Here is a 17,381-nt window from a genome sequence, read left to right on the forward strand (position 1 = left end):
CAACCCACTAAAACTAGGCTAGGATTAATTGATCCTAACTTTGTTTTGGTATATTTGATAATCAAGAAAATTTTGACCAAATATGCTCGGTTTAGAATATACATCCAAGAAGTGCGGAAGTTTTAAATTAAAACATGTATTATATAATTGAGTGTAAGCCTAAATAAACGTATACATATATTCAAAAAGTATCCAAGAAGATTGGGTACAGGTACGGATACAGGTATGTGTTTGGTATGACCACAGTTTCCGAATAGAAGTACCCAGGTAACATAGATGTCCACAAACTATACATCAGAGGAAGCTTCAAACCTTTGAACAAAACTATATACAAACAACATCAATAACCTTCAAAAATGAGAGACCTGAATAATAAACATCTGATTGCTATTTATATAATTTACTATAACATTGAAGTGCACACAAAAGTATCCATAATCCCCACAAGTGAATATTGGGAATACAGTAAAACAGCTGATACGACACATGCAGTTCTCCATTTCCACACATAGTAAATATTTAATCATTTATCACTTGCTATACACACTAAAAGCTGATCAGGATAAAAGAGAACAACTTGAAGGAGCCATTGGACATTCTTTGGTAGTGACTATTGATGCTGCATCTATCTTCAGCAAATTTTCCGTCGTAGCTATTACTATTGCCATAAACAAACCATAGATCAGTTGAGAAACAAGAAAATTTATTGCAACCCTTAAGATAAATTAGATTACATTAGAGTATATTCCAATTATTTTACGAAGGTTTTTTCATCCAGTCAAAAAAATGTGTTCAGACAAATGAGGCATGAATTCATGCACTGTTGATTTTAAGCATAAGGTGAATGTCTTGGATAGCAATTAACTTCAATAGTAAAAGTTTTTGAATGCCTTGTTCACTATTTTTTTTTTCCTCAGAACAAAATTGCAGAGTGGAAAGGATTGCTATGATGATATTTTTAAGGGTATCTGATAGCTTTAAAAGTTTGAGTACCATCCTCATAACTATCTTATTAAATTTTGTTAATCATATCAACATGACTTTGTTGAGGAATCATATTTATGGTAGCCCTTCTTGATCTACTCAAATTTGTAAACAATCTGTGGTATCCAAAAACAGAAATAAATCATAAAGGTAAATGAAATGTAACAAATAAAACATATTAAAGGCTTAGAGATCTGAAGTACCTTCTTCCTATCTAAATAGAACACCAAGGTCTTGAATAGTTGCTTCAATAGTACAATGAACCTGTAAACACAGAGGGGAAAAAGTTATCCACACTTTATATCATTATGATAACAAATTTTTGATCCTAATAATTGATAATCCAACCCTACTGTGATTTAATTCCTCCATTGAATTCTTACCTTGCCACCATTCTCCTCTTGAATTTTCGGGGTTCAAATACTCATAGCCATCATTTTTATCCTTTTTCTTCTCCTGAACATGTGTTAAAAAAAATTTAGAACATAATCCCGTATATATTTAAAAAAAAGAGAACATATGATTTTGACATAACTTTGTCACTTACATTAAAATTTCCAGGCTGACGGTTGGGATAATAGTTGTCTCTGCAACCATAATCCACAGATGAGCCCATCGAGCATGGTTCTGACACTTCAAAATACACAACTGAGTTAGCTTTTCCTCGAGAATAGCCATCTGAAAATATATGCAATTTCCATTTGAGATAATCTTGAATAAGCCTTGAACAAAACCATAGTAAGTTACTTAATAATTACCCTTAAATCTCAGCAACAAAAGGAGGTTTGATTCAGTTCTATGTATCACTACGTGCATTTGATAAAATTGAGTTTATTTTGTGTTACATTAGATGGTTGACACATAATTAGGAGCAGAGCCTCTCACATCTGCATATGTTCTTTCCTTTAGTTTATAGAAGCTATTAGAAATTAGATACTATTATCACTGGTGCATGATAAATTCCCTAAACAAGATAATGAAGGTAGAATTTCAAATTCATGGACACACCTAACAATTTGGCTAACATTGCTCAACATTATAGACTATAAAATTTTTGTTGTACAACATACTTCTCATTAATGTAATTAATAATAAGACGCATAATTAAATCATCAGTTACCGACACACGCTAGTTTGTACATAGAGTTAGAAGCTAACGATAAAGCCAAAATGAGGATATTCAATGACCTGCAACTGCATTTGAACTCTGACCACCATATCCCTCCCTCTTTGAAGCCTCCTGAAAAATTCAAATCAAAGGGTTAGGAGAAATAACAGGGACCCACAATCTTAAATTTTGAAACATATACACACAATCTTCATATCTTGCATGGATCCCTAGGTATCGTCAATGTATAGAAAGTTTGGTGGATGGTCCACTTAAGTTAACATAAGAATTTCTCTCTCTCTCTATATATATATATATATAGATATAGATATATATCCTCTCAAATCAATCAACCAACAAGAACCCATTTGCTCAAATAACCCAAAAACTAAGATAACTGATCAAATTAATCTAGATTACCTGCTGAGAATTTGGAGGAAAGAGATCATTGAGAACATCAGGGAACCTAGATTTTGGTTGCTTGACAGGGAAATAGTTGTCAACAAAAGCCTTTGCTGCCTTCTTGTTATCCTCCATCTCTGAAAAATACGATATTTTTCTGTGTTATAATTCTCTCAAAGAAGAAGCTAAGGTTGAGAATGGAGAAGGAAGAGGGAACAGGGGCCAGCATTTAAAGACTCCTCCCTCCCTCCACTTTCTCTCTCTAGACTCTCTCTCTCTAGACTCTCTCACCGACCTAGATAATTATGCTAAATCCAAAAAAAGAAATTAAATCCCGAGAAATCCTCTAATTATTATTTACTAATGTATGTCGACTGAATCTTAGTAATATATATATGCTTTGTTTTCTTTTTGGAGGGGGTGTGTGTGTGGGGATTTTGCTCTCGTCAGTCACAAGTGCCACGTGGCAGTAGGAGGGGGCAGTCTGATGTGGGTCCTAGATGCTGAGGCGGTGACACGTGTGCTAGAGGATATAAACGGCCTTAACTTCCTCCGCTCGGGTTCTGGTCTTGTGCTGTATTGAATTGGTTTTTTGAGCTGGCATGGGGAGAAATATGGGGCCTTCGGTTGAAAATCACACAGAAGGAAAGAATTAAGAATGCGAAATACTTTTAAGTTGTCTTAAATTTAGTTCATCTCCGAAATTATAGTAATGATCAATGATTATAGTTTTATATTAATTCTAACATGTCCTCGCAGGTCGTCCTTTTTTATGGGTCGAAACCTATACAAACGTAGCAGTGTCAATTTTTAGAAAATCCGCATTTAATTCGTGGCCGGTGAGATTTGAACCTGTGTTGCTCTGATACCATCTTAAATTTAGTTCTTCTAACCATTACACAAAAACTCTAAAGTTATGATGAGGATCAATGATTATAGTTTTATATTAATTCTAACAAGTTGATCATATAAACTGATTTATTTTGATTGTACTGATTCTATAATAGTTTTATTATTGATTTTCATCTATTATACATAGGGCTGGACATATTCGGTTCGGTTCGGTTTTATGCCCAATCCGCATCCAATCCGAATTTTTCGGATTCTCAAAACTCTCATCCAGATACAGATTTTTTCCCCTTCATACGAATATTCGGCCCAACCGAAATTCGGTTCGGTTCGGTTCGGTTCAGTTTCGGTTTTGAATTTGCAAAGAGTTCTATCCAAATACTTCTGTTGTGAATTTGCAAGCTGGGCATTGTCCTCATGATGAGGTTCCTGAGCTCGCCAACAAAGCTTTATTAGATTGGTTATCATCTTTAGAATAAAGTTTTGAGTTGATATAATTACGCAGAGAACTGATGTTTTAAAGATGTTGTTCATATAATACATCATGCTTATCTCTTGTAAGTATCATGTACATAACACATTTTGTGATTGATTTGAATCTTATGTAATTCTCAAGATCTTTTCTGCGAAATTTTTTAACTAAAGTTTAAGTTTATTTAATTATACAGGGGAGTGATGTTTTGTATGATATTGTTCATATAATGTAGCATATGCATCTTTTGTAAGTGCATCATGTGCATAACAAATTTTCTGGATTGATTTGAATCTTTACTTAGTTCTCAAGGATATTTTTCTGTGATATTACTGTACTCATTGCTTGAAACTGCTCCTTGCGCCGTTTGAATCTATTGGATGATAACAGGAAAAGTTTTGAGGTATAAGTTTAGTCTCTAAACCGCCCAACAGAAATCGGATCGGTTTTTTTGGGCGGTTCAGGGGTTCAAACCGGATCCAAACCGGTTTAATTCGGTTCGGGCGGTTTAGAGACTTCTTCTCATCCATTTAATTCGGTTCGGTTAACCGGTCCGTTTTTTCGGGCGGTTTTTTCGGTTGAACCGTTTTTTTGGGTTTTTGCCCACCCCTAATTATACACACATCTAGGCCATTACGTACAAATTCGATTATAAATATATATCAAGACCATACTAGATGGTTCGGATATGTGGTGACATCTCAATGACACCGTATAAATTGGGGAATGATATAAAAGTCTTCTTCTTATTTCTTTCTTTTTCTTTTTTGTTACTGTTGATGTCTGATATCACACAGTCGAGGGGGTTGCAGTTCTGGTCTTCGCGCTGGCGGCGAATAGGAAGAGGATGAGAGATGGGGCCGACTCCTCATCCGACTTTATACCCGATCCTTAGACTGGAATTCCCGATCCTTCTGCGCAAACAAGGAGAAACCCGTGGGAGGGCGGGGCTCATTTCCCCCGTGATACCTTCGACGGTGAAGTTAGCTAGTGGGCTTGAGTGGGGTTTAAGGGAGAGTCCCTGGGCCATTGAGGTCCTTAGAGGATACTTTTTGAGAGTTATTAGTTCTTTTTCACAAAGGTAAAAATCAGAGCTTTAGTGAAGTAGCAGCAGAAAAGATATACCTCCCCCCTTCTTTCCTCCCTTTTATAGCACGTCGCCTTTGAGAGTTTGACCCTTTGGCTTTGACTATGCACATGCGGCGGTTGGGGGTGAGCAGACAGGCTGCTGAGTCGTCCTTCTCCTTCCAGATGCCGGCTGACGATTGAAAGGGAAGTCATTTGAGTACAGGAGAGAAATGTCTGTTCAATATCCTGGATTTGACAGATGAGGCAGGACAAATGATAAGCCAACTACTTGGTCGTCCTTCTCCCTCCAGATGGAGGCTAGTGATTGGAGGGGGAGTCATTCAAGGCCAGGGGAGCATTATGGCGATCCCTGGGAAATAACTTGTGAGTAGAATAAGCGGCTTAGGCACGAGATTTGTCAAAGCGGAGATCTTGATGGGACTGATCAATGTTGTAGCATCGATTGACATCTGAAGCGAGCTTAGCTGGACCTCATCCCCTTAGTAGAGGCGGGTCGGTTCGTGAGTTGTCTTTATGATTTCTCGACCCGACAGCCGAGTGAGCTTCGGGTCGAGTGTATGATCGAGATGTCTGCTCAAGAAGTCATCTTAATTACGGGGACCGACTGATCCCGCACTTCGAGTCGGTAATGATGACCATTGGTCAAAAAATGACTCGTCTGTTCGGTTAGCCGACAGACTTGCCCTTGGCATCAGCACAAGCACTAACGTTTGGTTGGTTGGTCTTGAGGGATTCAGTGCTGGCCCTGGGCATATCCTAAATCCTGAGGAGCACATTAATTGTGTGGAGGGGGAGGAAGTACGTAGTCAGGCTCCTTCAGCTAGCCTTCATGTTTTGTTTTGTTTTTTTAATTTTCTACAGGCCAGGGTGGTTGTTTTACAAGGAAAGTGACGGTCAAAGTCGATGAGTACGTTTTTACAGGGAATTAACGTGATGGTCGGAGTTGATGACTCATGCACGTAACTTAATTAACATGGTCAGATCGATCGATGCCCAGTAGGACCAACTTGACCACGAGACAAGAGCTCCCATTTTAACAAAATTCAAGCATAGTGGAATAGCATTTGTTCTCATATATGTCGACCCCTCACTAATGAAAATTATATTCTTGTCAACCAATGACGACCCAACCTCTTAGAGGAACCTTTAACCATGTGCAATGATTTATCCCACTGTTATGTAGATAGATGATTCCTAGCTAGCTCAAGGAGCTGTTTATCAATTTAATCATCATTACACGTACGTACACATGCTTAATTAATTAATAATTAGACTAACAATTAATTAACATCATCGCCTGCACATAATTAAAAAGAACCGGCCAGTTGTTCCATCTTATCACACTTACTGTGGAGTATGCTATCAAGAAAAAAATGGAGCTATATATTTTTATGTTTTTTCTTTTCAATGTTTTTGAAATATGAGAAGAGAGATCAAGGTAAGAATTTATTTGCGATGTATATTAGATAATTTGAAGATCTTAATTAATTAATTTCTTCAGAACCAGCCAAATGATCATTCGTCGTCTTAGAATAGGTGGATGTTGATGCATGTGACACCTAATTAATTAAGTCCCCGCATATATATAACAATCTTGTGAAGTTTAATTTGGATAAGATAAAATGCAATATTTTGCAATTTTCTTCTTGGAAGTTATTGATTGCTCTTAAGAATTTTGGGCCTTCCTTCTACTTTTGATGCATACAAGTTGGAAGTGCTAATATCGTGTTCAATTAAGGACAACATGAAATTACCTTGTGGTGACGAGGTACCATGGACTTTATCTATGTCGTCACGTGAAGAAAACTACAAAAAATGTAAATTATCCTAATAATTAAGGATCGGAGGAGACGTGCTCAATGCTTAGCCCACTTACTAAACAAGGAAGAATTCAACCATTGAAATGATGATACTTGTAATAAATCGAAGAACACAAGATTGGCATTTTGTGAATATTTCTTCAAGTCAATTTTTACACTACGTGTCGCAAGATACCCCACTCTCACCAAATTGTTTGGAGTTTAAGCGATACAAGCCTCTAAGCATGGAAGTATCGCATCTGATCCCAAGATTGTAAAGTCTTCAAGTATTCTTGCCGCATCAAATTAAGCCATACACCAACTATATATAATCTCAAAGAAATTAAATGGCAACTAGACACTAAAAAAAAAAATTCTCACATGATATATCGTGATACTTTAATACGTATCATGTTATGGATAAGGCTCTCTTATCTAATCTTCATGCAACTTTCTTAGTTGCCCTTGTTCATTATCATCTTCTTAGAATCACATGATTCTTAATTAACAATCATAGAACAAAAGATATGGGCAGGGTTAATCATGACCAAAGATTTGATTTTTACTATAATATCATATATATATAGATTCAAGTTTAGCTTAGCTTTGCCGCTGGCTTAAATCTCATATAATAATGACAAGTCAATCAATTCTCCATCATGAAAGGGGAAAATATGCACTCCACACTTGTTGAATATTTCTACTTCACCTCATCAAATCTCTTGAGCTATCTATATGGTGAGGATTAAGGATTATAATGTTATAATCTAACATGCATATATATGCAGCTTTTAAGATGTTTTCAATAGGTTGAAATCTAAACAGCTTTACACACCGGATATACTTTTTCAAAACCATATATATTAAAATGCTTTCCATTATGACAAAACTCTAGAGTTATGTGGATTTAGAATGTTATAGTTTTATAAAATATATGCTAAACCACCAGTTGTTCAATAGATAAATTGAGATCATGATATCCAGTACTAGTGTTGGATTCATGTGACCCTTGTGGTGACCATGCGATGTGTCTAGCTCTCATTGAGATCAACATGAACCATAATGTGATGCGGATAGGCCACGTGGGTCAAGCTCGATCAACATGCAAAAACTAACTAGCTAGTATGTTTGACCCAATTGTAGGGCCAAATTTAGCTGGTGGTCTGATCCATTGGCATCCCACAAGCATCAAAAGGAACGAGATGCTATTGGAAGTCTGATTTAGGGGTCAGTCTCTTGACTCTGAGAACAAAAACTAGTTGTCGGCATATGGAATGAGATCATAGTTAAAGGAAATCAGAGAGAGAGAGAGAGAGAGAGAGAGAGAGAGAGAGAGAGAGAGAGAGAGAGAGAGAGAGAGAGTACCGCGAGCTGTCTCAAGCTAATAACAAAAACCGAGGAGAGAGATGGGAGAGAGAGAGAGAGAGAGAGAGAGAGAGAGAGAGATTAAACCTTGGTTTAGGTTGTAAGCATTGCATTCCTAAAAATAAAAGAAAATAATATTTAAGCATTGCCATTTTGAACATGTTAAAAGTCAAATCACTTAGGTGTATGCTAGCTAGTGGTGCGTGCGTGGGATGCGCCTATGAGTAACAAGAATCAATTCAATAAATAATGTTAAGAACTTGTTTGAACCAACAAATTAAGACTATTTATCTATATCTATATATATGTATCTATACTATTTATTAAAGAGAATATTCATATCAACACTTTTTAATTTCTTATTTTACCCTTTTAAAATTTATAATTCACAATTATACCATTTTTTAATAAGTAATTCTTAAATTATTATCCATAACTCTTGTTATAACGTCTAAATTACTAAATATTAATCCACATAGAGAAGTCAAGATGTGTCTTACACTGTACCTAACCAAACTGATTCAAGACCAAGATAACCCCTCCTCAACACGCTTGACTTGATTGGCTGACAACTAGTATACTGAGTCAAAAGGTGGTACTACTCGGTCAACCCCTCAATTGACTCCACAAGCGATCCGATTCAGCCCACTGTTCAGCTAACATCTCACGTAACCGAGTCAAAAGGCGGTACTTCTCAGCCCTGGACCTGACGAGTCGAAGGCCGGTTATCTCAAACCCTTTGCCACCTGACTACTATCGCATTAACTGACCTGACAACATTATCATTACTCTAGCCCATATAGTCTTTATGACTCAGCAGACCCAGTCAGCACTAAGCGTCTATTGTCATTCCCACAATAAATGACCAGGTGTCTCACCTCCTTCAACAATTGACACCTAGCACACGTCTGCCGACTCAGCTGCCTAGCTGGACTCGGCCCAAGTTACCTTCTTGGCGCTCAAACCCACTATAAAAGGAGCAACACTTCATGGGGTAACGGTCTCTAGCCTTTTTGACAAAACTAAGAACTAACTCCATACTTTCCCACTCATACTTTCCCACTCATATTTTCCCACTCAAGATCACCTACTGACTTGATCGTCGGAGGAACAACTGGAGAACTCAACTCCACCCTCTTATGAGTTCCTTCATGTGTAGGAAAGAACAGGGAGCCCCAAAACCACTCATCAAAAGGAGTTAGAGGACCCTAACCACTCCACAAACTCTCAAATAACTCATTGTTTGATAACTGATATCAACAACTCTTTATCAATGCACCTTCTAATATCCCCAAAATATTTGGTCAAGAATATAATTACTATCAATAGTTTATGATCTAATACTTCATACAAATGCTTATATTTACATTTAGAATTTTAGAGTGTCAATGTTTAATTTTGGGCTACCTTAATTGCGTGTCGGGAGGCTTTACGACTTGCTCCTCTCTAAAAAGTTGAAACAACTACATTGAAGAGACATTAAAGTTTAAGCCAGGGGAGAACTAGAGTTTTGTAGGAACCACCTAAGGTAAAATTAGAGAATGACACCTCATTCTTTATCGGTTTGGGCCTTTTGAGCACAAGCTGCTAATGAGTCTAAAATTTCAGCTCAAGAATATAAATGTAGAGTTAAAGACTTTTAAAATTCAATTTGAATCAATGGATAAACTATAAACCCAATTAACTAACAAATAACCTTTTTCATTTCCCTTTATATAACTTCTACCTCATCTCTTGAGTATAAATTGGCTCATACATTGTCTTCCACTCACTATAACATCTATTAACCCAAATTCATACAATTACAAAAGAAAAGCTCAACCAAAACTCCACTTAGATTAGAATGAAAATTTTAGCAGAGCACAAGATGCCGACTTCTTTCGAGGATCAAATTTGCTCAAACACGTGTTAGCTTGATATTTTCCTCTATAATTCAATTAGAATTTTGAAAGTGTGTTTCGAAACTTGCTTGTTATAGAAATGAGTCAATTTCGTATGATTTAAATTGCTACAGTCAATTTGATGAATAGTTTTCTTTTTAGAGACATTGGTATCAGGCGAATATAAAAATCTATTATAAAAAGACTAAAACAAACAAATGTATCTTAAAATCTCATTAGATTAAATACTTTTAAAATTCACCCCCTAAACACATTTCACGGCGTAATTTGAAAATACATTATACTAAAGATATTTATGATGCTAATATCATGAAGTATGGACATGATTAGGAATGCATCATGCTAATTGTATTACCCTTTTGATATTACTCTTAGAAATACAAAATAAACTTTACCCTTTTGATATTACTCTTAGAAATACAAAATAAACTTACTTACCATGATTTCAGACAAATAAAGTTAAATAAATACTACAACAAGCATCATATTTACATACATCCAAAATAAATATAACATTTTATTATAATAAACCTTGATTGCTAAAGTGATATCTTCTTAAGATTTGACTTTTACCTTCTAAGTAATAACTCATTTTTATATGTGATATCTATTTTTCATTTATTTCTCTCTCTTTCTCTCCTTCCAACCATCCAACTTCTATTTTTGAGAAATGAAGTTCTTAGGATGATGTTAAAGATCGTATAGATTTTCATAGAAATGCTATCAATTTAGTGCCAAGCTGTGAATTAGAGATTGATGAAAGGCATATGAATAACATAATCAGTCTCTCTTGTGATTGTCACGGAACTTCAATAAGTGACAAATCTCTACTTTCAAGATATACCTCCATCATCCAATCATGTCAATTTCAGCTTCAAGTTTAAGAAATTTATTTGGGAAAGCTCTATAAATTAGCATTTAATTTCTTTAAATAGCTTGAACCTTTGTGTAAATTGAGCAAAGATGTATCTCCTATCTCTAATATTAAAGCATCTTTTAATGTTGATATTGTGTTTACAGAAGAAGTTTGTTCACGCATAGGATTATAATTTTTTTTACGTTATTAATCCACGTTGGATATAAACTATTTAGCAAATTCGGCCCTCTATATCTGTATGGTTTGTTTTAACTTCAAATGCTAATGATTAACATAGATTTTGATGAGGTAATTAAAATTAGAACATGATATGAATTGGCTCCTTTCTTTGTACCATTACCTTACACATTCAGGTCCTTCTAGCTTGTTGGCCAATCTAATTACTTAAGAGACATAGCGTACAAATCTCTAATTACATCCTTTATTTAGGTTCTATAAATATTGATCAAATTTAAACCAACTTAAGCACATGAATTGAGAGTCTCCATCGATTCACTTCATCATTTTATGGTCCATGTTTAAAATTTTCAACATTAAACAAGAATGCCCACGTGCAACACACATGCATTTTACTAGTTATACTAAAACAACATTGGTCAAGAATATAAATAGATACATCAATCTGTGTTATCATAGTTATATATTACTATGATTTGTTAAAAAAATAACCCATATTTACTATAGCTATATACGACTATGATTCATTTTAAGAAAAATAAATAAATAAAGTTATCATAAAATATAGTAATCCTTATATTTAAAATAAGGGGTTTTTTGCTCATAAAAATAAAGTTTTTACTCTCATCCGGTAAAAAGTTCACCAAGTCATATATATGTTCCAATTAATCCAATATACAAAATTTATTTACCTTGAAACCCAAAGAGAATAGATGGTGTATAACAGCAAACAATGGGTATACAAAAATACCTTGTAGAATGTAATAATACACCTTGTAGCAGTAGTATTTAGCTATATACACTATAGTATATAGCTATGTATCCCGTTGGAGTCAGCTATAAACTTTAAATTCTATTAAGTTGGGTTTGTTGGAACATATAGAACTAGGTATAGGTTTTATAGTAAGTGGGAGTAAGACTTTAGGTTTATAAGCAAAACACCCTTAAAATAAACCACAATCATAATAGCATACGTGAATGTTTTAAGGTTAATTTAGGGATCGAGGCGTTACAGGCACACCTCCGACCACACCCCCTAGCTATAGTGCCGGAGAGGGGGGCACTTGAGATTTTTAAAAAAATCTCAAGTGGGGCCCCCTGCACTGTAGATAGAGGGGGAAATCTCAAGTGGGGCCCCTGGTACTGTAGATAGGGGGATGGGGGTATGCCGGCGGTGTGCCCGAGGGTGTGCCTCTATCATTTCTCGTTAATTTAACCCCTACACCCCCACACCACACCCAAAAAAAATGGAATGTATCTTAGACCCCCTCCCCAACTATTTTTTAACTCTAGAACCCATCTCAATTATGGAGTTATTGTAGATAACCCCCCTCAACTTTCAAAATATTATTTACTCACCCTTAACTTTTCTCACTGAACCCCTAAACAAATAGATAACGATGACGTAGTAGGTCAAAAAACACTTGGGAATGTGAGATTCAATGCACCTACTATGCAATCACCAAAGTATGCAACTTGTATTTGTGTTCTCACTGAAAAAGACAAAATAAGAAGAAAGGGAGAAAAAGAGTCTTTGAATAGCTTGGACAAAATAGAGGAAACTTCTCTTCAATCCTCCATAATAATAAAAAAATATAGGCCCATGCATTAACTTAAGGACGAAGAGAAATCTCAACACGTTTCCTAATAAAAATCTTTCTAGAAACTGAGGGAAAAGTAATAAATTAATGACAATGTTGATGGTAATACCACTAATAATTCAAAGCAACGCGACAAAATGACCCATCATTAAACAAATCATGAGCACAATGACTATAACATAATTCTTCAAGAAATAATTCCTCAGAGAGAGCCCATAGAGAGAGCCATGGATTCTAAGGGAGCTTCCTTGGTTCTTTTGCTCTTGGTTTCCTTCCACGCTCATATTTTTCCAAGCTCAGAAGCAAGGCCATTTCCTATTATTAATGAAGAAAGTAAGTAATAAAGAGCTCTGTTAATCGTTCTTCTTCTTTTTTTTTTTTGGTGTTTTGAGTTTAATTAGTTTATGATTATGAATGAATTGGTGGTTGTTTCAGGGTACGTGATGGTGTTGCAATCTCTTGGTATGAACTGCCGCTGCTGCGACGACCGAGAAAACGGAGGAGAATGCAGGAGCTCATGGGAATCCAAGTGCAGAAATCTTGATTGTAGACCCTGGAAAATTTTGTGATTTTTCCTTAAGTTTCTCTTTATATAGATGTACCAATTCAAAGATCCAGATGAATGATTAGTCCTGTAATTATTCTGTGACTTTCTTATGAGTTTGAGATGCTATGGTACAATACTTTGAAAGGCAGTATATTATTACAACCAGAAGATTCCTCAAAACACCCGTCTCGAATGTTTCCTTTTGATCCATGTGTTTGCAAAACACAGTATACAAAAAATTCTAAACCTCATGAAGAAGAAGAAAAAAAACTCGCAAATTAATTCTTCATTAAATCACTGACACACAAATATAGATTCATCATCAGGAGGAAGTATACACAACAACTGGACTGCGAACATAATTTTCACCATCAGACCACGCTATTGAACCTGAGCTCAGAAACTTTGCAATCGCTCCTTGGATTCTCACCTCAAAAGATTTTTTCTCCGTCGAGAACTTAAAATGAAGTATACTGGGCTCAACAGTTATCTTTATACCCGACTGAGTACTCACCACAGCGGTATATGTAGAAGATTTGTGTCCAACATTAGTGACAGTTCTCTTGAAGATAGCAGAGAAAGCTTTCCCACTCTTGACGGAGAGAGCGAAAGAGGGATAGTTCAGATCCCAGACGGTCCCGTTATTAGTGACAGAACAGGTGCCGTTGTCTCCAGTGACAAGCCGAAGATCCTTCGAGCTGTATCCTTGCCCACATAAAAATCTAACATAATCCGCTTCGCTTGTGTCATAAACCAATCCAGGGTTTATGGCTGCTATCGGGTTTACTTGGCCAGCACCATATGCGAGTTGTGCTTCAGGGTTTTTGGTTGCTTCCATCGGATAAGCTGCAATGGAACCAAAAAATATATGCATGCGCTATACGTCAGTAAGAACATTGTGAAGATCTAAGATTGTATTTCTAGTTTAAAAAAAATGGACCATCAATGATTTCAGCAGCGCATATATTAAGCCGTCAACGCAGCAATGCAGAGAAAAGTTCTTCACTGACATAAAATCTGCCTGCAATAATGTGTTCAAGGTCGAACCATTGCAAATTGTTGTAGAAAAACACAGCACAAGACCACAGAATAAGACAATCTCAAACACACATAATTAATGAGATTCGGAAAAGTCCTGGAGCAAATAATTTTTCTTATTAGAAAAGATAAGAAATGGTCACCAACAGGAGAATTCTCTGTAATACTAATCTCCTTACCCTCGTTGCATACGGAATGCATAGAAATTGCAATGATGGTAAGATTATTTCCCCAAAACAGAATTCCCAAGGTACCCCCTAACCAAAGTTTTTATATAGGTCAGATCGAAAATTTTGTAGACTTACTAGTCAGAAATTGAAAACAGGTTGGAAATAAAATAATAGATGGCATAGAATTCAAGACATCCCAACTCAAAAGGCATTGTAGAGGGGTTTCGAAAAATTGTCTGCAAATTGCAATGCCAATGTATATCTGGCCATCACAGACGGAATTTTGCAGTCTGCAAATGTCATGTTTCCAGTAGCGATACATGTCAGACTTACCACTTGTCATGAGAGCGGACTTGATGGCTGCAGGAGACCATGTTGGATGGAATGATTTGACGTAGGCAGCCGCGCCTGTTGCATGAGGGCAAGCCATGGAAGTACCTGAAAGCAAGTTGTAGGATACAGATCGCTTGTCATCAGGATACACCGACATCGATCCTATTGGCGACCATGCAGCCAGAATGTCAACCCCGGGTGCACACAAATCAGGCTGTACACACGCAATACGTTGAACCGTGTAGTTAAATTCTTGAAACACATACACACATGCGCATGCGCACACACATCAATTGTATATATCAATTGAGAAAACACATGTTACTATTACTTTGAGAATGTCAGCTGTAATAGGATTAGGCCCTCGAGAAGAGAATGAGACGATGAACGGAGCTCTTGTATCATCGAGTCCTTGGCTTTTCAAAATATTAGCTCCTGGAACGCTATGAATAAACAAATGAAACTTATTTAGGCCATAAGTTGTACCTAAATCAATATGAACACGAAGAGGCAAATTTTCAATACCTTGTCATGTTAATGTATTGCAAGATGTTTCCACGATCAAGAGGTCCTATTACTGTGGCAGGCAACGGGTATGAGAGAGCATAATCTGTATATGAATCTGCTTGCATGACTGCACCAATAGCACCGGCAAGAATCAGACCCCCGCCTTCAGTCCTTGAATCGCAAAGCACAATCTTCCCCTTCACGATTTTCTCATCCAAGGATCCATAGTAACAATGTCTGAAATATGACAACAAAAATTACTAGTATCAATTAACCCTTTTTAGTAAGGGGTCCTGATGGGAATTTATTAACAAGAGAAAATAGAAACAAAATGTAAAAGAAGAGGAAGGGGGAGAAGATGCATGAATTTCACCTGGAGGAGGATCCATCATATCCTGCAGAAGTATTCGGTGCATCTCCTGCATAGACTAGAGGATGCATTGTATCCTTCAAGTCAAAAGTGTTTACTGTTGTCCCCTGCAAAGTAAAATTAAACAGAAATAGCCGCAATTTCTACTTATTCAACAACATGATGAGAACTTACATTGTAAGAATTTCCATTCCTGAGCTTCACTTCTGCAACAAATTGCCTGTCAATGGTGCTAGCAGCCACTGTAAGCGACCATGGCGAATAATTCTGAACAGTCGATGAACTTGGTCCCGTATTTCCACCAGAATTCGAAGTCAGAATTCCATTCTTCATAGCATGGAAAGAACCAATAGCGATAGAGTCATCAAAGTAGTCAGATCTAAAAGGTCCCCCGGCAGAGATAGAGATTATATCCACACCATCATGGATTGCGTCATCAAATGCAGCTAGGATATCTGCATCAGAGCATCCATCTGACCAGCAAATCTTGTAAACAGCTATTCTTGCTGAAGGAACTCCTCCTCGAGCGATTCCTTTAGCAAGACCATACAAGCTTGCTCCTCTAACTTGTCGTCCCGCAGCAATTGATGAAGTGTGTGATCCATGGCCATTAGAATCTCGAGGTGATGCTATTTCTCCTTTGCTTACATTTCTTTCGGATAAATAGTATTTTGCTCCGATGATTTTTCTGTTGCAGGTGAAATTTGAGGAATGACAGGTTCCCTTCCATTTGCTAGGAGGTGGATCAAAGCCTTCATCGCTGAAACTATCGGATTCAGGCCAGATCCCTGTGTCGAGCATGCCTATGATGACATGGCTCTCAAATGCTAGCTTGGATGCATTTATAGGGAAGCCTATGAAGCTCCATGATCTTGTAGTGTGGAGCTCTCTCTGCTTGCTGGGGAACACTGATACAACCTCATCCCTGTCTGAGATTAACATTATTCATCAAGAAGACCTCTTTTTGTTTCATTTCAGAATTCAAACAAGCTAACTTACTGGCAATCTTCTTAGCTTCTTCATCAGAAAGATTTGCGGCAAAGCCATTGAAGCTCTTTGTGTAACTTCTAACCAAGAGCTCTGATGCACCGCTGTATATCATTTATCAATAGTATCAGATGAGTTGTAGGTAACATTTATGCAAAATGTTAGAAAGAGAAACCTGCCAAGTTCTTGATCAAGCAAGACTCTGTGATGTATGCGATGGTTAACTGTCAGATCTCCCATGTACACTATATGGACCTAATAGATATATAGAAAAAGTTGCTTCAGTAACCATATTAATATCAAATAGTAAGAATTCTCTATGCGGTCTGTGAGCTTTAGATTAAAATTTACCTTTCTATCAATCCTCAATGCACCGACAGAGCCATAAGGTACAGACATAAGAAGTGTCGCATGAAAGATAAGAAAACATAACAAACGTAGATAGAAAGCTTGACAGAACATGAGCGTATGAGAGAGTGTGCACGTGTGTGTATGAGATAGAGAGAAGCAAGAGTGTGAGTGTTTATAAAGGCCTAAAATATTAAACATTTCCTCAGTTATGTACATTTCATTTAGAAATTCATTGAAAGAATATTACAAGGAACAAACACATAAAGGTGTGAAGGCAATCCGAGAAATGACATACAAGGAGTTCAAAATAAGACAGGTATGCTAAAATAATCTCTCTACAACCAACGTGGCCTGGCTGTCTTTCATTTAGTGCTCTAATGGTTTCCAATCAAGATAGTCAAAATATCAGCTTTACCATAAGAAACAAAAAGACTATTGATCATCTACTTGCCCT

The 17,381-nt window shown here is 36.7% G+C and overlaps 2 protein-coding genes across 4 annotated transcripts; both read right to left on the reverse strand.

Annotated features, from left to right (window-relative positions):
• Positions 371–2,667, reverse strand: LOC109829344. Of its 3 annotated transcripts, none has more exons than XM_020396477.1 (6): positions 2,513–2,667; positions 2,173–2,224; positions 1,532–1,611; positions 1,368–1,440; positions 1,188–1,248; positions 371–658 (listed from the first exon to the last, which is right to left on the reverse strand). In XM_020396477.1, exons 1-5 carry the CDS (start codon positions 2,627–2,629, stop codon positions 1,232–1,234), a joined length of 339 nt encoding a protein of 112 aa, XP_020252066.1. In that variant the 5' UTR covers positions 2,630–2,667; the 3' UTR covers positions 371–658; positions 1,188–1,231. The 3 variants fall into 3 exon arrangements, with proteins under 3 accessions (XP_020252066.1, XP_020252065.1, XP_020252064.1); XM_020396476.1 differs by having other exon boundaries at positions 1,532–1,617; XM_020396475.1 differs by having other exon boundaries at positions 1,532–1,662.
• Positions 13,460–17,199, reverse strand: LOC109829815 (cucumisin-like). The gene is made up of 9 exons (XM_020396863.1): positions 16,928–17,199; positions 16,752–16,831; positions 16,589–16,680; positions 15,764–16,518; positions 15,593–15,696; positions 15,238–15,456; positions 15,044–15,155; positions 14,713–14,926; positions 13,460–14,017 (listed from the first exon to the last, which is right to left on the reverse strand). Exons 1-9 carry the CDS (start codon positions 17,141–17,143, stop codon positions 13,494–13,496), a joined length of 2,316 nt encoding a protein of 771 aa, XP_020252452.1. The 5' UTR covers positions 17,144–17,199; the 3' UTR covers positions 13,460–13,493.

This window comes from Asparagus officinalis, chromosome 2 (assembly GCF_001876935.1).
Source record: "Asparagus officinalis chromosome 2, Aspof.V1, whole genome shotgun sequence".
NCBI lineage: Eukaryota > Viridiplantae > Streptophyta > Magnoliopsida > Asparagales > Asparagaceae > Asparagus > Asparagus officinalis.